This window comes from Phyllobates terribilis, unplaced genomic scaffold (genome assembly GCF_046119375.1).
Source record: "Phyllobates terribilis strain yellow unplaced genomic scaffold, ASM4611937v1 Scaffold_13__5_contigs__length_258822181, whole genome shotgun sequence".
Classification (NCBI taxonomy): Eukaryota; Metazoa; Chordata; class Amphibia; order Anura; family Dendrobatidae; genus Phyllobates; species Phyllobates terribilis.
The window spans coordinates 39,691,564-39,711,470 of NW_027362773.1; the positions used below are offsets into that span (position 1 = coordinate 39,691,564).

Consider the following 19,907-nt stretch of genomic DNA (forward strand, 5'->3'; position numbering starts at 1 on the left):
ATTTGCAACCTGATGGAGGTCAGTATAGATGGACTAATAGAGAAAGTCCGACACACTGCTAGAAGGCCAAATATTTTTTCAGAGCTAGATGCAGAAAAAAATTAGATTCAGTTTGCAACCTGATGGAGGTCAGTATAGATGGACTAATAGAATGATGCTATGCCCAAAAGATTTTACTTCACTAGGTGCAGTAAAAAAATTGGTATTCTATACACAGGTGGTATATCTTGCAACACAGATAGGCTACTCCACTGACTAACACACTCTGCAATAGGCCAAAAAGGATTAGCTTTGCTAGATTCAGGCAAATGCTGTGAAAAAAACTTGCACAGCACTGGCACAGACCTGCCTGGCAAAAACTGATAGGAACTGATGTAACCTAGTCCTGAAAAGCACTCCAATTACAATTAGTCTTTACTCCCACAACCTATCTATTTAAGAGCACAGACCTGCCTGATAAAAGTCGTAGGAAATGCTGTAACCTAGTCCTTAAAAGGACTGCAATCACAACTATTCCCTACTCCCAAGCTATCTGTATATTTGTGCGAAAATTGGCTTGAAATTAACAAGGTATAGCGCACACAGCAACAGCGGTGCCGACTAACACGCAGCTGCAGCAGTGAGAAAATGGTGGCGCCGGGGAAAATGGCTTGGTCTTATAGGGCAAGGACATGTGACATACACTGCCAATGACACATGCCCTTGCTTGTGTGAAAAAAAGCACTTCGCTCCGTGTGTGCGCTGCTGATAGGCTGACAGATTGCACCTCCCCACTGTAAATGCGGGAAAGAGAAAAAAAAATGGAGATCTTCATTGTTCCTGCAGAGATCCATCCCCTGCCCCTCCCCCCACCCCGCTGTACACTCAAACTGCGTATTAACATTAATTTTCATCATTACTGAGAAAAAATCCAGTTATGATTTTGGTGCACGAACAGTTATCGAACATAACCTCGAACAGCCGAATTTTTCTCAAATTGTTCGTGTTCGCCGAACGGCTCGAACACCGCCCAAAACAGCTCGAATTTGAGATTGGCGAACAGTTCGAGTAGAACAACGCTCATCTCTAGTCTTTACTTCCACAATCTATCTATTTAAGAGCACAGACCTGCCTGATAAAAGTCGTAGGAAATGCTGTAACCTAGTCCTTAAAAGGACTGCAATCACAACTATTCCCTACTCCCAAGCTATCTGTAGATTTGTGCGAAAATTGGCTTGAAATTAACAAGGTATAGCGCACACAGCAACAGCGGTGCCGTCTAACACGCAGCTGCAGCAGTGAGAAAATGGTGGCGACGGGGAAAATGGCTTGGTCTTATAGGGCAAGGACATGTGACATACACTGCCAATGACACATGCCCTTGCTTGTGTGAAAAAAAGCACTTCGCTCCGTGTGTGCGCTGCTGATAGGCTGACAGATTGCACCTCCCCACTGCAAATGCGGGAAAGAGAAAAAAAAATGGAGATCTTCATTGTTCCTGCAGAGATCCATCCCCTGCCCCTCCCCCCACCCCGCTGTACACTCAAACTGCGTATTAACATTAATTTTCATCATTACTGAGAAAAAATCCAGTTATGATTTTGGTGCACGAACAGTTATCGAACATAACCTCGAACAGCCGAATTTTTCTCAAATTGTTCGTGTTCGCCGAACGGCTCGAACACCGCCCAAAACAGCTCGAATTTGAGATTGGCGAACAGTTCGAGTAGAACAACGCTCATCTCTAATTGCTAATTCTAGGAGTAAATTCGAGGCCGAAGTCATTCTCATTTAGGCCGGCGATAAATAATTGGAAGTTAGTTTGTGATCCATCCCAAATGAATAGAATATTTTCGATAAATCGGCGCCATAAAATTAGGTTATTCCGTAATTTCCTGTTAGTAAAGATGCAAGTTTCCTCCCATTTTGCCACATAGAAGTTTGCCTAACTGGGCGCAAAATGCGTCCCCATTGTGCTCCCCCAAGTCTGCAAATAGAAATCCTGATCATACATAAAATAATTCTGTGTGAGGATAAACTCAATGCTATCCAAAATGAATTGGATTTGGATGTCCTCATACATATTGGCCTTCTGTAAAAAATAGCCTGCTACCTCACATCCTTTTGTTGGTTGATGACCGTATATAAGGACTTGATGTCTAGTGTTCCTAAAGTACAGTATATCCATTCTTCCACTCAATTGATTTCTTGGATTTGTAATACATGACCAGTATCCTTTAGGAATGCAGATAAATGTGAAACACTTCTCTGTAAGTGGATTTCCACTTATTTTGTTAGGTTTGCCATTAGACAATTTATGCCCGAAATGATGGGTCTGCCGGGTGGGCATGTGATGCTCTTGTGTAATTTAGGAATGTGGTAAAAAACAGCTATGCTGGGGGTCTTATTTAGTATAAAGTGTTACCGGTCCGGGTGGTGGAACCTCTGTGCTTTGGTGCAAGGAGGGACCAGAGGGGCGTGACTAAGTGCCTACTCGGCCTGACCAAGGTCGCATGGCAGCTCAATCGACTCCGTGAACCACGGAGGGACCGAGCAGGGGGACCAGGTGCCACTCTGGGACCGACCTTGTGTAAGAGCAGGTGACTCCCACGGGCCAGATGGTAGGAACTGACTGGTACAGCGGATGCGCACGGGAGGAAGGCTGACGGGTGGTCCGGATAGATAAGCAGGCTAGTTCGGCAGATAGCCAGACGGGTGCTCCGGGTAGGCAAGCTGGCGGGCATGGCAGGTAACAGGCAGGTGCTCCAGGTAGGCTGGCGGGCGGGCACGACAGGTAACAGGCAGGTGCTTCCAGGTAAGCAGGCTGGCGGGCACGACAGGTAACTGGTAGGTGCTTCCAGGTAGGCAGGATGGTGAGCACGGCAGGTAACTGGCAGGCAGACTGGCGAGCAGGACAGACAGGCAAACTGGCGGGCAGGACTGACAGGCAGTGGGACCTGAGGGCTGAAGCAAGTGTTAGCACACAGAACAACAACCTTGCACAGGCACCTCCATATTGGAGGAGGTTCTTTACATAGGGGAAGTCCTCCGGCCATGGGCCGGGGACTTTTTAGGACGGTGCGCGCGGCCCCTTTAAAATTGAGGGAGCGCGTGCCGTAAGCACAGTGCCTGAGAAGCTGTGCGCAGCACAGTAGCTGCGGGATGGGAGCTGGCAGATGCCGGACCAGGGCCGTGGCGGTGAGGGGAACGGCGTCTCTGCCCGGCAGGAGGCAGAGATGCCGATGCTACATAAAGTGGTATTCTTTTTTATTGAGGATGCCTAGAGTTTTCCCTTTTGATACCAGAACACTTAGTTCCTTGATCAATTTTGAGGTAGGATCACCCCTCAGTTTTTTGTATTTTACTGAATCCCCCAGAAGACGTAATGATTCTTCATCATACATGGTTCTGTTAAGGACCATAATCCCTCCCCCTTTATCTGCTGGATGATTTTATGCCATAATTTTATTGTAGTTGAATAATTGCCGCTTTTTCCTTTTTACTGAAATTTTGAGGAATGTACTTTAGATTCCTCTTTTTGATTTTCCGAATATCAGAGGTAACTATATTTTCAAATGCACTAAAGGCACTAGAGTATTCGTTAAGCGGATTGAAGGTTGAGGGCTTAGATAATGTTGTATGTGTAAATCTCTCCTTATGATTAACATTAATGGGTCCACTGGTGGTATTATTTTTTTTTCATAAAATGTTTTTTAATAGCTAGGTTACGTGAAAAAAAATATACTGATGTATAGGCTAAATGGATGAGCCTCAGTGGATGGGGCAAATTTGAGTCCCTTTAGGAGGAGAGTCTCTTCCTCCATGTTTAATGTTTGGGTACTTGGGTTAAAATCTTCGGGGGTTATGTCTCTATTTTAGTTTCCAGAAGATGCTCCTGTTTAGGTGTTAACTTCCGTGGTCAGCCTGGACGACTCTGAGATATGGCTGCACTTCCATTTTTGCTACAGTATTCTGACTGATAAGTAAATCTTTACTGATCTGTAGCCTTCAACTTTCTTGTGTAAAGAAATTATTTTCTTTCTTAGGTCTTGTGACTTTTCTCTTCTGCCATTCCTGAAGCATGAAATGGGAAGGGGTTTTCTGGACACCTGATTAATGAATTAGACTCAGATGTGGTTGACGTCTTGTTAGTTAGAATTTTGCTTTACTCCTAAAACTTTCATTGGGGTGTACTCATTTTTGCAATGGTCTTGAATAAATTTGTTAGGAAAATTACTTTTTCCAAAAAACTAAATTAGAAAAGTTGTTTATCCCATATGGTAAAAGATAAAATAGAGAACGAAAAAAATAAAACAAGATGACAGAATCGAACTTATTTGGTCACTTCATCTCCTAAAAGAATGGAATGAAAGAGATCAAGAAGTTGTATGGACCCCAAAATAATAATCAAAACTACAGTTTGTTTCCTCAAAGGAAAGCCCCCATGCAACTCTGTCAGCTAAAAAATATATAAGCTCTCAGAATATAGAGATACATACTATTTTTTACAACTATTTTCATTTAAAGTGTAAAACAAACAAAAGAAAATGTTTTAAATTTAGTATCACCAAACAGTGCTGACCCATAAAACAAGGTTTCAAGATTATTTTTATCATGTGAATGTCATAAAAACAAACTCCCCTAAAACATGGGTAAAGTTTTTTTTTTTAGTTTTTATTTCACTCCAATAGGATTTTTTAAATATTTTTTAGCACATTCAAGACAAAAGTCAATCCTTCACACAACTATGTAGACAGAAATATAATGAAAGTTCTTGAAAGGCAAGAAGGAAAAAAACTAAATGAAAAAAATGAAAATAGCCATGTCTCCAAGAGATTAAAGTAGACTTTTTTTTCTAATCCCAGAAAACTTTTCTAATCCCTATTATTTTCTGCCGTTACTTTTACTTGCTATTGTTTGGGAGGAAACAGTCTGAAATATAAAAAACAAACAAATAATTGGACTAATGAGGATTAGTATAGATTAGTGGCATACTGACAATAGTGGCAGATCACATGGCTATTGTGGGGCCTCTCAACCTCACATCAGAATTTCAGTGATATCTACATACTTAGGATGCAGATTTCGCTGATTACAATGGAGGGACAGGGTCAGGGAGCCATCCACCAGTGAGCCTGTGCTTCTGTGTCTGAGCAGCAGATGCAATGACAGCACTAGACTAGTGTTGAGCGAACATGCTCGACACTGCTCGGTACTCGCCCGAGCATCACGCTACTCGGGATGTTCGGCGAGCACCGAGCATTTCCGGGTTACTCGGGCGGGAGCTCAGGTCTCCGCCCTGCATGTTTGGTGCTCTTTACAGAGCCAATGAACATGCAGGGATTGCCAGCCAGTCACTGTAATGCCACAGCCATGTTGTTTGTGGGCATTACAGTGATTGGCTGGCCGCACAGCGTCACCTCCCAGACGATCAGCCCGTCATGATTGGTGTGTGTGGGTGTCTCTGCGTGTGTCTGCGAGTGTGTGCGATGTCTGCGGGTGTGTGCGGGTGTGCGCGGTGTCTGTGCGATGTCTGCGGTGTCTGTGCGATGTCTGCGAGTGTGTGCGGTGTCTGTGCGATGTCTGCGGGTGTGTGCGGTGTCTGTGCGATGTCTGCGAGTGTGTGCGATGTCTGTGCGATGTGTGCGGGTGTGTGCGTGCAGGCAGACATAGGCCGATGTGACACTACTACTCCCATCGGCCTATGTCTTTCCCCGGTCCACTCGTGCCAGCAGGATCAGCTCGATGGGAGCAGTAGTTCCCATCAGCCTGATCCTGCTATATAAATTGCCCTACTGTGTCCCCAATAAATGTTAAATACATGTCATTGGTGGCCAGTGGTTACCTACAGTAAATTAGTTCATACATTACCTGTCCCCACCGATCGTCACCTGAAATAAAGTAAAAAATAAAAAACTACACCTATACTCACCTAGACACCTAATTCCCCGAAGCCATCGATCTCCTGTAATAAAATATAAAATAATAAACCACAACCTTATCCTTACCCCTCCGTAGTAGTCCACGAGTGTCCCACGATGATCTCCAGTTTAGAGCGGCCACATAGAATGTGACCGCTCTGAACCGCTGCCGCCGCTAGAATGATGGGGCCGTAAGGGTTCGCCGGAGTTCAGGCAGCGCTGCTCCGGTTAGCTCCTTTACGGCCCTGCTGTATCGTGAGAAATTCCCACGGTACAGCAGTGCCGTAAAGGAGGTCTCCGGAGCTGCGCTGCCTGAATGCACTCCAGTGACCTCAGTCAGGGGCTTTTTTTCCCAAAAATTTTGACGTGGGCTTTGCCATATTTTTGTATGCCAGCCAGGTACAGCATCCAGCTTCTATGAACACGCCATTTTTCGGGGTGGCTGCGGACTGCAATTTGCAGCGGGGGGGGAGGGGGGGCAGAAAGCTTGGGCCTCCCTGCGCTGCAGATTCCATCCCCCAGCTGCCTAGTTGTACCTGGCTGGACACACAAATAGGGAGAAGCCCCACGTATTTTTTTTTTAAATTATTTCATGAAATTCATGAAATAATAAAGAAAAAAGGGCTTCCCTATATTGTTGTGTCTGGCCAGGTACAAATAGGCAGCTGGTGGTTGGGCGCAGCCCGTTCCTGCCTGCTGTACCTGGCTGGACACAAATATAGTGCGAAGCCCCAAGTCAATTTTTTTTTAATTATTTCAGGAAATTCATGAAATAATTGAAAAAAAATTGATGTGGGGCTTCACCCTATATTTGTGTCCAGCCAGGTACAGCAGGCAGGAACGGGCTGCGCCCAACCACCAGCTGCCTATTTGTACCTGGCCGGACACAACAATATAGGGAAGCCCTTTTTTTAAAAAATTATTTCATGAAATAATTAAAAAAAAATTGACGTGGGGCTTCGCACTATATTTGTGTCCAGCCAGGTACAGCAGGCAGGAACGGGCTGCCCCCAACCACCAGCTGCCTATTTGTACCTGGCCGGACACAACAATATAGGGAAGGCCTTTTTTTCTTAATTATTTCATGAATTTCATGAAATAATTTAAAAAAAAAATACGTGGGGCTTCGCCCTATTTTTGTGTCCAGCCAGGTACAACTAGGCAGCTGGGGGCTGGAATCCGCAGCGCAGGGAGGCCCAAGCTTTCTGGGCCCCACCCGCTGCAAATTGCAGTCCGCTGCCACCCCGGAAAATGGCGCGTTCATAGAAGCGCCATCTTCTGGCGCTGTACCCAACTCATCCAGGGCTCTGGTGCGGTGGCTCAATGGGTAATAAAGGGGTTAAGGCCAGCTTGGCATTATCAGCTGGCCCTAAGCCCGAAATTCATGGGGTCACGCCAATATTAGACATGACCACCATGAATTTCTAGTAAAGTATTTAAAAAAAACACAACACCCAGAAAAAAGTCCTTTAATTGAAATAAACACACAATTCTTTATTGTTCTAAATTAAACTATACTTACCATCACGCCCATTCCAGCTGAAGCCAACGATCTCCTGCAATATAAGAAAAATAATAAAGCAACCTCATCCTTACCTTTCCATGGTTCCCATGACAGCTTCAGCTCTGCTACATCGAGATGACAGGCTGGACCGCAGCAGAACGCTGCCATCCAGCCTGTCATCCCCCAGACACTGAGAAGCGCAGGCTTGCTTGCGCTCCTCAGTGTCTCTCTGTGACGGCATAAAGATGAGTCGAGGTCATGTCCAATGAACTCGGCTCACCTCATGCACGTCACTGACAGCGTGGGAAAATTCTCACGCTGAAGCCCTGAGTGCAGGAGAATTTTCCCACGCTGTCAGTGACGTGCATGAGGTGAGCCGAGTTCATTGGACATGACCTCGGCTCATCTTTATGCCGTCACATCTGGATGCCGTCACAGAGAGACACTGAGGAGCGCAAGCAAGCCTGCGCTTCTCAGTGTCTGCGGGATGACAGGCTGGATGGCAGCGTTCTGCTGCGGTCCAGCCTGTCAACTCGATGTAGCAGACCTGGAGCTGTCCTGGGAACCATGGAAATGTAGGGATGAGGTTGCTTTATTATTTTTCTTTTATTGCAGGAGATCGTTGGCTTCAGCTTGAATGGGCGTGATGGTAAGTATAGTTTAATTTAGAACAATAAAGAATTGTGTGTTTATTTCAATTAAAGGACTTTATTCTGGGTGTTTGTGTTTTTTTTTTTAACTTTGACTATGGGGTTAGTAATGGGGTGTCTTATAGACGCCTCTCCATTACTAACCTGGGCTTGATGTCAGCTGGCATTATAAGCTGACATCAACCCCAACCCTATTACCCCACTGCCACCGCTACAGGGCAGTGGGAAGAGCGAGGCTAAGTGCCAGAATTGGCGCATCCTATGGATGCGCCATTTCTTGGGCGGCTGACGGCTGGTGTTTCTAGCCTGGGAGGGGGCCAATATTCATGGCACCCTTCCTGGGCTATTAATATCAGACCCCAGCTGTCTGCCTAGCCTTTGCTAGCTATTAAATTAGGGGGGACCCCACGTCATTTTTTTGAGGGGGTCCCCCATTTTAATAGCTAGTAAAGGCTAGGTATTCAGCTGGGGGCTGATATTAGTAGCCTGGGAAGCTCCGTGGGTATTACCCCCTTCCCAGGCTTCAAACATCTGCCCAAGCCGTCTGCTTAACCTCCGCTAGAGCCTAAAATTAAGGGGAACCCCACGCCAATTTTTTTTTAAATAAATCCTTCATTTTAACACTAAATGACAAGTACAGTAATCAACACTGTCACTGTACTTCATATATATGTGACTGACATGTTTCTATCTATCTAATCTATGTGTGAAGCTCTATTCTGTCTGTTATAAATTGTCGGGTACCGCTGCTGAATTGCCGGCCGGCTTTTTTAAAGAGACAGTGCATGAAAACACAATTATTTTTTTAAATAAATCCTTTACACTAAATGACAAGTACAGTAAGCAACACTGTCACTGTACTTCATATATATGTGACTGACTTGTTTCTATCTATCTAATCTATGTGTGAAGCTCTATTCTTTCTGTTGTAAATTGTCGGGTACCCGTGTATGCCGCTGATGAATTGCCGGCTTTTCGCGTAATACATTCTACATTATTCTTAGTTGTTTTACTTCATGTAGAATTAACCTACAAGGAAAGAAAGGGTTTATTTTCATTCCGATATTTGTGTCCCATTGACTTGCATTGGTTTCCTGTATCGGAATCGGCGATATCCGATACTTTTTGGGTATCGGTCCGATCCAATCCGATACGATATTTCCTGATATCGGAAGGTATCGCTCAACACTATCCTTAACATATTTCACAGGAAAGCACTTTCACTTTCGTTTTTGAACGTTTTATTTTGAGCCTGTAAAAGTGTATTAATACCTCTGACCACGTTGTTGACAGCAGTGACCTGGGGGTCAGAAATGCTTCCTGGGGCGATCCCCATGCTGTCCCCATGTCATTTGAGCACTGTCACTATCGTTTTGGGCACTTGTTAGGCTTTTAAAAGACTGCCGGAGGAGCCGCCGCAAAAATGCTCGAGTCTCCCATAGACTAACATTGGGCTCGTTGCTCGGGTCGAGCACCCGAGTATCACGGCGAGCTCGGCCCGAGCTTTGAGCACCCGAGCATTTTAGTGCTCGCTCAACACTACACTAGACCATAGATCACAAAGTCTCAGTCCACTAACTGCATATCTGGGGACTGTGTAGAGAACTGTGGTGGCCATCATACCCTATGGGGGCCATCATACTGTCTGTGGGGCTCTGAAGGTATCATATTGTGTGTGGGGGGGTGTCACTATCAGGTTATCAAAATTTAGCAGAAGGTCATTGTGAGGGCATCATATTCTATGAAGCCTGTGGGAAAATCACACTCTATGGGGGGCTGTGAGGGCCAACATATTGTGTGGGAGCCACCCTACTGTGTGGGGGTGCTGTGGGTGTCTTAATATTGTGTTTAGGTTGCTGTGGAGCCATCATACTGTGGGGTTGGGTCACAATGGGGCCATGATACCGAGGGTGTGCTGTGGGGATATTATAGTGTGGAAAGGTCACTGTGGGCCTCATGTGTGTGCAGGAACTTTGGTGGCATAGTACTGTCGGGTGGGTTTCACTGTGTGGATTGCAGAATGTGTGAGGGTGAACCATGGGGACATCATACTGTGTGGTAGGCGTTGTGGCGGCATCATACTGTGCTGAGCGCACTGTGGGTTCATCTTATTTTTTGTGGGGCCATTGTGGGCTCATCATACTACGAGTGTGGGGCTACTGTGGGGGGAATTCACCGTGGCGGTATCAAATTGCGCATGGGGCATTTTTGGGGCATCATACTCTGTAATGGTCATGAAAGGGGTATCATAGTGGGTTAGAACACGAAGGGCCTTCATTAGATGTTAAATTACTGTGTACGTGCTGCAATACATGTACCTCTCCCGGTCTTTAAAAGTTGGGGAATGGAGGTTGCCGAATTAGGACATTTGCTTTGTGGGCTCCATGATTTCATTGCCCGCTCATGGTATATATGTGTCTATTACATTCTGTTCCTGGTTATGGGTTTGGCTGAATAGTTATAATTACATATCACATTTCAACCATGCAGTAACAGTGAAGTACGCCATAGGTTTCTTGGATTCGTTCTGTATGCGGTTATTTCCTTGACCTCATTCTAGTTTTCAGTTTTATCACAGAATACAATCACTTCACAAGTAACAAAAATCAATGTCGTCTTTTCTATCTACTTCAAATAAGACCTTTGATAAGAAATCATATTCTACACGTGTCACAAATACATAAAGGGAATGACAACAAGGTCAAGGCAGCTGAAGGAGGTATTGCTCATCTACCTGGATTGTGGTGGAGGGCCCTGCTCTGTATTTCATATGGCATCTCTATAAATAATGCAATATGTGGATGTCACAGTGGCCTAACATAATGAATTGAGATAGATTTATCCATAGGCACTGTAGGCATATGCATGTAGGGGTGTGAGAAGAGGGCAACTCTTGAAAATTAGTGTGTATATATGAATAGTAAGTACAGTGTATATATATATACATATATATGTATATATATATATATATATATACACACACACGCACACGCATACACATATACTGTACTTAATATTCATAGGTAAATTCTGTCTATTTATGTGACAGTAAGTAATCACAGTACATGTAACAAGGCGCACCAGGAGGGTCAGGGGAAGGCTGCAGAGGGCACTAAATGGCCAAGTCAGAAGCCCACCACAATGCTCTGCTTTGTTTTGTAAGAGCAGACTAACATTATAAGCTATACATGAATAAAAGAGATTATATGGGATATATATTTTTGGAATTGCAGGGATTTAATAAAAACAAAAAACATAACTCACCTGTTGAATCCCTCCCAGCGCCATTGCTGTAATGGTTCCCACCGATCCGGGTTTCCTTTCCTGCAGCTAATCACATGCCTTCTACCCATGCGACTACCGGCTAGTAATTGGCTGCAGAATTTCCACCGGTAGAGGGCACAAGATCGGCTGTAGAGACTAGTGGGGGCCATCAGAGTGGTGGCATTGGGGCAGTGGGGGATTAAATGGTGAGTAATCTTTGCCTTTTTACCCTAAAATAGTCCATGTTTTGAAAAAAATGTTTATCTCTTTGGCAATAGCTTTAAAGCATCACTCCGGTTTTTATTAATTTCACTGCTAGAGTGGTATAACTAATGAATATTTTTGTCACCATCTTCTGCTCCGCTCCGGTGGGTCTTCTGCCATTGTAACCTGCTGGATAGCTCCAGTGTTTGCTGGGTGAGCCTAACGTCACTTCTCAGTGTAAGTCTATGAGAGCTAGTGAAGTGACCGCGGGGAAGGCCGCGCATTGGTATCTATGATCTGGCCAAGAAAGATCCCCACACACAGACTCCATCTTGATAACCGTATCTTTACTCGTATACATTTTTAACACAGCAAAGAAAAACAATAAATGACAACCGTAAATATGCACAGTAATAACGTGTACTGATAAGCTGACCCTCACTGTCCCTACTCACACGTTACCAGTCCTTTACTCCAGAAGGATGTGTCCCCCGTCGCAGGCCTGTCTGTCTTTGCAGGAAGGGGTCCCAGCCGGAGAAAAAAACAGGAACAACAAATTACGCTAAAAGGAGGGAATATTTCGGCCTCTCGCCAGAGGACCCGCTTACAGTCTCTCTGATCCGGATAGCAGCTTTGGTGGATCCCTTATGTAGTCCACACTCCAGTAGCAGGGAGTGTAATAGCTGTATCCCTCAGCAGTGCAGAAGCTGGGGAAGGCCCCGAGGATATGGTGTCAGATAGAAGAAATCACGTTGAGAGTCTCTCCTGCGCCACACACGAGGGCCTGCACACTGTCCTGGCTCTTTTCACAGACCACAGCAAACTCTTTTCGCGCTTTTTTCTGCTTCCCACTTTGGTCACGTGACTCTCTAGGGCCGGACACAGGAGGCTCAGTCTTTTTCTCTGTCATCACACCCTGCGCAGGTGCAACCTCTGGCCACAAGGTGGCAACATCATCCTGTGTAATCACTTCTGTAACAGGCTCTATATCAATAATCACAGAACAGCCAGAGCCGGCCAGCTCACTACACTAGTACTAGGCCAGAACGAGGAGCTCATAAACTGACATTGAGAACATGTGACTGTTACCTCTGACTTCCAGTCATTCAGAAACTGCATCCACAAGATGACGGATTGTGACTGGAGCAAGGTCTGGAGGAGCAGAAGATGGCTGCTTGTATTATACTCACTAGCTGCCATCTTCTGCTCCTCCAGACCTCGCTGCAGTTCCAATCCACCATCTTGTGACGGCAACTTCTGACTGACCGGAAGTCAGAGGTAACGGTCACAAGCTCTCGGTGTAAATCTATGAGCTCCTCATTCTGGCTCTCTTAGATTTAGACTGAGTTGCTCACCCAGCAAACACTGGAGAGATTCGGCAGGTCACAATGGCAGAAGATCGGCTGGAATAGAGCAGAAGATGGCAGCTAGTGAGTATATTACAAAGTCCATGTTCACACGCTGAATATTTGGTGAGATTTTTACATCAGTATTTGTAAGACAAAACCAGGAGTGGGTGATAAATACAGAAGTGGTGACGTGTTTCTATTGTACTTTTCCTCTGATTGCTCCACTCCTGGTTTTGGCTTACAAATACTGATATAAAATACTGACCAAATACTGAACGTGTGAACATGGTCTAAGGGCAAGGAACAGACATTAGTGACACCATTCCAGTCATGGAATAAAAAAAAACACATTGTAGTAATGTGTTAACTTTTCTCCTACTGATTGGGCGTCTTTTCATCTGTATCCTCCAAGTACATATAGTATATTAGGCAGTAATATCAGTGAGGGGTGCTGTTTTTTCCATATACAAAGTTGGAGTTTGTCTATGTGATTGAAATAAATTGCATACATAAGGTGTGCAATAGGCGAAAAGCGGCCATGTGCCTTAGATAGAGATGGCACAGCAAAGGTGACAGTCACAGGAAGCCTTTACATTTGGTGCTGTTTTTTTAAGAGATTGGAAGACTCTTGTAGATTTACACACAATGAGCAGATTAAAAAGAGAACCATGTCTGCCCTGAGTCACAGCAGCCTCCAATACACATAAGCATACCGCTGCTGTAGTGACAGAATGCTATCAATTAAAGGAAAACGGCCATCTGGTTTTATCAACGAATAGAAACAGCCCTCCAAGTAGAAAAATCTTATTTTATTTACCCTTTCCTTCAATCCGGATGTTGGTTGGACTATGCAGTCAAGGACCTGATGGCTGCACACTTGTTGTAAATTACTTTACACATTGTAAGAAACTGAGAGTTATGGAAACTCCTGAGCACCTCCAATGGAGAAGTCATTCCAGCTTTTATACCAGTGATGATCCAGTAGTAGACAACCACTCCATCTACCTCTGTGGTGGAGGTGGAATAACTCAAGTGTTTCCATATATTCACTTTTCTTCTTCTTTTTTTTTTGTTGAGCTTCCTATCGCCTATGACAACAGAGAAGACATATAATCCTATGTATTTGTCATTAAGTGTAAGGGCTCGTGCAGACGACCATATTACCGCTCCAAGAGAGATCGGTCAAAACATCTAATTGCACTTGGGCCAAAGTAATTCTAAAGGGCCGTGCACATGTTTGATTTTGTTCCTCGGACAGAGACTTTCTAAGGAAAAAAAAAAAATCGCAGAATGCCCAAGTTTCAAGGCAATGAGTCTGTGGAGACCATCGGACTACACTCAGATGACATCTGAGTGCAGTCAGATTTTCACGCACTGACAGAATTTAGACATTTTTATCCATCTTCTCCTCATCCGAGAAAATCAGACTGTGCTGACACTGGTCAAATTCAGATCAGAGTATGATTAGCATTATCAGCCCAATTCATATGAGGAAATACATGCTGGTGTGACCTTAGCCTTAAAGAATTCTTCCTTATAGAAGTCTTAATCGCCATTTTATGGCCATTACTAAGACCTTTCGGATACTGCAAGCAGGATTTTTGTGCATTTTAAAGGGAACCTGTCATGTCTACTATGTAAACTGCCCCCATTGTGTTGTTAGTGATGCAATGTGCATCACTGACACGCTTTTTTCATTAAAATCGGCACTAATATAATGTGTAAAATCCACTTTATATGTTTATACCCTACCTGCTCGTTTAGTCATAGGGGTGTGATCCTCGCATTCAGTCAGGCATGGCGCTGTCCACATGTTTGAATTCTGCTCCCGGCTTGCGCTGATGCAAGTATGGGACGCTTGCGCAGTATGTCATGGACAGCAAAGCTTGCAGCGCTGGGAGCCGCGCATGTGCTGTGACGAGCGGCTCCCCGCGGGTGCGCAGTGAGGCTGTGTAGATCCCAGCTTCACTGTGTGCGGCCGGAGCCGCTCGTCACAGCACATGCGCGGCTCCCAGCGCTGCAAGCTTTGCTGTCCATGAAATACTGCGCAAAATCTGAGTTTGAGCTGAGTGGCATTAGCATAATTCGCCTGATTCCCTCGCAAGAGAGAATATTTGTCAGTGTGACCGCAGCCTTATTATGGCATTCAGGCATCGCGCCACACCTTTTGTAGTGTTCAGGTCTGGAACTACAACTGTTTATGGCTCAGTCACATTCAAAGGGGCCGTGCTGTAATTCAAGACACAACCATTACTAAATATAATGAATTTTGTCTGAAAAACTATCAATAGAACGTGGTGTTGATTGGCAGGGATATCGGAAGCTGGAACCCCACTGATCTGATATCGATGGCTTGTCCAAGGGCTTGTTCACACTTAGCATTTTTGTTATTTTTTTTATGCATGGAGAAAAAAATGCAGCATTTTACAGTAACAGCAAGATGAATAAAATTTCTAAAATCTCATTCACACGGTGCATTTTTCCCATTTTTTTTTCAGCTTGTCAATTCTTTCAGCATTTTTGCTGCTATTTTTCCCCAACAGTATAAAAATAGCCTAGCGTAGAAAAAAAACACATCAAACACTCATCAAAAAGCCACACCGAAGTGTGCATAATTTATGTTGCTGTTTTCAGGCCATTGCCTGTGTTTTTATGTAAAAAAAAAAAATAACTCATCAAAAATATGACAGTACATGTTAAAATACCGCTAAGATTTGGCTATCAATCAAATACTCCTAAAAGCCTCATTAACCCAAAACTGGATAGCCATTATTGAATTTCAATAATACAACTTTCCACTAGAGGCAGCAGACACAAGACCACAAATGTCAGACGATGCTGTATGTACATGTGTGTTTAATAAATATTTGTACATTTGTGTATGTTTGTTTTCATGTACAAAGAGCAAGATAAAGCGGATTTACACAAGTCTGATCAATGGCGAATGAGATAGACATTTACTTGTACTTATTTCCTCTACTGCAGCTTTCTTATTATTACATACGTTTTACAGTTGTGATATTTTACATGTACAAGTTCATTATTTGCTACCCCCTGTGCTTGCGACCTTACCGTTGATGTAATACTTTGATTCACCTGTGATGTGAAATTGAATACTTTTGTGCAATGTCCCCCTTTTCCCCAGATTTCAGCTAAACTTTAGGGTTACCAGCATGAAAACGTCCTATGATTAGCTTATTTGTGCCCTAACAAAAAGTCAATTTCCAAGAAAGATAACACAGTTAAAAGTGATTCATCCATCATGTGTTGTATTAAAACAAATGGCACATGAGCCTCGCTGTAGGGGAATGGTCAGAAAGCAGTTGTAATTTATATTGCATGTCAGTCAGCATTACACTGACCATCAATAAAGGACTCCGCGCCTGTAAAAATCTATGAAATACTAGGGTACGGTCGAAAGGATTACATAACACTATGGATTGGGGTCTGTAAAATATTATGGATCTCGCTATGACAGGTTAGAACATAACATGCACAAAAACACATGAACAACAGAAAACAAATGAATAATTCATAGGAGCAGGATCCTGCAGCATTATGTGTGTATCAATATCTTTCAGGTTTTAGAAGCCATGGTAGTTGATGACATGATATTTATGGAGTTTTTTGAGTGTTTATTATGGACGTATTTCACCTCACCGACAAACTGTATTTATGATATTTACAAGATCTTAATAGAAAAGACCAACCGGAGGTTGAAGTAATAAAAATAATCTTAATTTCATAAAAGGCAGCTAAAATATACATATGTTCCAGTCTGGGTCACCCACACTGACAGCAGGGAGCTTCTAATTTTTGAACAATTGAAAGAATTGAATGGTGAAACTCAAACGAGTTGGCATCATGACAAGAGCCTAGTCATGATCTCCGCACATCAGTATTCCGCAACTCCAGTCCTCAAAATCCACCAACAGGCCATGTTTTCAGGTTTTCCTTAGTATGGCCCAGTGATAATTGCATAACCTGCACAGGCAATAATTCCACCCCCTTGGCAATACTAAGGAAAGCCTGAAAACATGTTGGTGGCTCTTGAGGACTGGAGTTGGGGAACACTGCCGCACAAGAACCTGAGTGTTTGGAAACAAAGTCAGGGAAGATAACCATAATGGGCCTCTCACCGTTCCATTATACATGGCACGAGACACAAATGTGGGCATTAACACATCCTAGGCTGTCTTGTCATGGTAAATGTGTAATGATAAAGGAAATGGTGTACCAGCACCAAGAGAGTGTCTTATGTTTGCTTTTTTTTATTTTTATACACATTTTGATTATTTCTTGAGGTCATCATTTTAGGCAAATGAAACATTATGTTTCATTTGCTTGGAAAAATACACCAAAATTACTACTCAGTGTGACGCTAGTCACTACTCATGGACTTACAGTAAGGCAGGTTAGCCAAGAGATCCGGGGTCAGTACCTAGAGGGCTCATAATAGACGAAGGAAAAGACAAAAGTGTAGTCAGGTAACTTTCCGAGGTCCTAGTATCAGGAAGGTAGCGGATCAGGACAAAGGGGTAAGTCAAACGAATGGTCAAAGGTAAATCCAAATTTGGCAACAGAGAACAGAGCACAGAGAAAACCCACACCAGTTGAACAAAGCTACATTTGCAATAATCTGACCATTCTCAGAGTGTTAAACAGCCCTGTTATCGCCCAGAATGGATGACACCTGGAGGAGATCCCACAGACCCAGCCAGATAGGACGGCTGAGCTGTCGTTCACAATACATACACCTCTGCCTCAAATTGGGCGGTTGAGTTGTCACTTCCAATTCTGACAGCTCAGCAAGCCCTCAATCCATAGGGCAGCAGTGCTGTCACTCACAGCATTAATAGGACACTATGAGTGGTGGAATCGTGACAATAGGTCTACACAACTATGTGGTATCACAATTGCGGTAAACACAGTCATAGCTTGAAGTTCATGAGCCCAATGCAATGTTAATGGCAAGGAACCCCCTATAATGGGGCATTTATAATACTAATATCTTCTTATGTGCCTAAATGACTTTTGGAAAGCCTCTGCACCAGAGCCACGGGTGCAACTGATAAGTCTGTCATTATTACAAAAGCAATCTCAAACATTTTTTAGACTTCTTAGAAAATACTAACCAATGTTTTATATAAATAAGGACCATATGTAAATTTCAAGGTGTGCTACTATTAAATATTATAAAAAGAAATAATGGAACTGAGAAAATAGATATATGGGTTTTTCAGGACCACGGACTATCTTGTAGAAAAGTTGATGGCTTCAGAGGCCATATGAACCTGTAGCGTGGTTACATGATATTTTTGGTTGACTATATTCTTTTGCTGGCTTCAACCTCAAGTTGTACCTTTTCTATCTTTATATAGAAATATCTGCATTTACAATGCTGCGTAAATTTTTATGACGATGACAAATTACAAATTAATAGAACAAAAAGATAAAACAAGGGGTAGCCTGCCACCCTATACCATTCTCTTTTAGAGATAGAATTTGTGTAAGTCACTTGCTTGATTTATTTAAAGAAATTCATCTGATCCTTTTATCACAGACTAACTGTTTCTTGTCACATTCCAAATGAGCACGGGTTGGTGTCCCATGGCATTCATACACAATGGTGATAATGTCCTCGACAGACAGGTTTATTTGAAGATTAGCGAGGCCTAATGTTATCCATTGCAATTGTCTCATGTGCCCCTTCTTCTACGACTGCAGGGTTGTAATATGAAGACTCTCCATAGCTGACATCATAGGGACTCACAGGAGGATTATCCAGCCGTAGCACTGCAATAACAAATATGTTAACTTTTTTTAACCTCATTGTAAACATTTTTCGATTTTCTGCAATTGGTTATCTCAAAGGGGTTGTCCAGTACTTTACATTACCCCCCAATGTATCCCCCCGGGGCGCCTAAGGATTTTTGTAATTAGCTTACGTTGCAGATACTGCCTGTGAGCAGCGCCATCACTGGCCACTCACAGGCATCACGTGAGGCTTCAGAAGAAAAAGATATGTTGTCCAGCCAAGCTAGGATGCCATGCTGAGGGCTTATGCACATGGTCATATTTTGAGCTCTGCATGCCTATAATTCCATGCTGAGACATACTGACATGTTCTATCTGATTCTGTATGAATCTATCAACATCTAGAGAAGAATGAGTCTGAAGTCTCCATCGCGGACATATTAGCTTGGAAAGTTCAGGTTAAAATTTGTGTCTGGGGGTGTGTACTTCTTCCCCTGCATGAGGTTGAGCAATCATAAGCAGGCAGTAAAACACAGGGGGAATAAAGAACATGCCCTTCTCGCCAGTAGCTGCAGAGTTATGCATCATTACAAACTCATCTCATAGTCATTAGTGTGTTGGTAGAGAGTAATATGACAGCAATGTGAAATGAAATCTGGTAGTGTTTCTAATGATAGATAACTCTGCAGCTACTACGTAGAGATACAGCAGAGCTAAGTTACTTATCATTACAAACTTTTCCAGATATTTTCTCACAGTACTGTCAACTTTTACCCTTTCCCCTCACTGAGTGCCATGAGATAAGATCTGGAAGTGTTTGTTATGATACATAATTCAGCCCTGCTGTATCTGAACACAACAGCTGCAGGCATCAGTGAGGAGAGGAGTACTTGTTCTTTTCACCCCTGTGTGTTGCTGCCTGGTTATGATTGGTCAACCTCATGCAGAGGAACAAGTACATACCCCCATGAGACAAAACTCTGGCAACGCCCAGTTGAACTATAACAAATTATCACCTAAAATGTACATGTCAATATCTCCACAATGGAGAGAAGAAGGTACAATATAAAAACTGTATTTTACTAAGCTCTACAGCCACTGTTCCATGATTTAGCCAGTTTAACATGCTCAAATTGGTGAAAGGTCCTCTTTTTGTTAGCTTAGGAAACTTTTTCATGTATCTTATTAGTCAAATCTGATTTCCTATATGGGGGTCCTTCATTCATTAGGGGCAGAGAGCAGCTATTTAAAGATTCTCACATTTAGAAAAAGTAGGGAA

At 43.4% G+C, this 19,907-nt stretch overlaps 2 protein-coding genes across 4 annotated transcripts in view; one reads left to right on the forward strand and one right to left on the reverse strand.

Moving 5' to 3' along the window:
- Positions 1-19,907, forward strand: part of ANO3 (anoctamin 3) — a 955,742-nt gene that overhangs the window by 813,728 nt on the left and 122,107 nt on the right. The gene's annotated exons all lie outside the window — the stretch shown is intronic.
- Positions 15,711-19,907, reverse strand: part of MUC15 (mucin 15, cell surface associated) — a 31,819-nt gene continuing 27,622 nt past the window's right edge. For both annotated transcript variants that reach the window (XM_073658059.1, XM_073658058.1), the window contains exon 4: positions 15,711-18,667. In XM_073658059.1, coding sequence (XP_073514160.1) covers positions 18,537-18,667 — 131 coding nt within the window. In that variant the 3' untranslated portion in view covers positions 15,711-18,536. The remainder of the gene's footprint in view (positions 18,668-19,907) is intronic.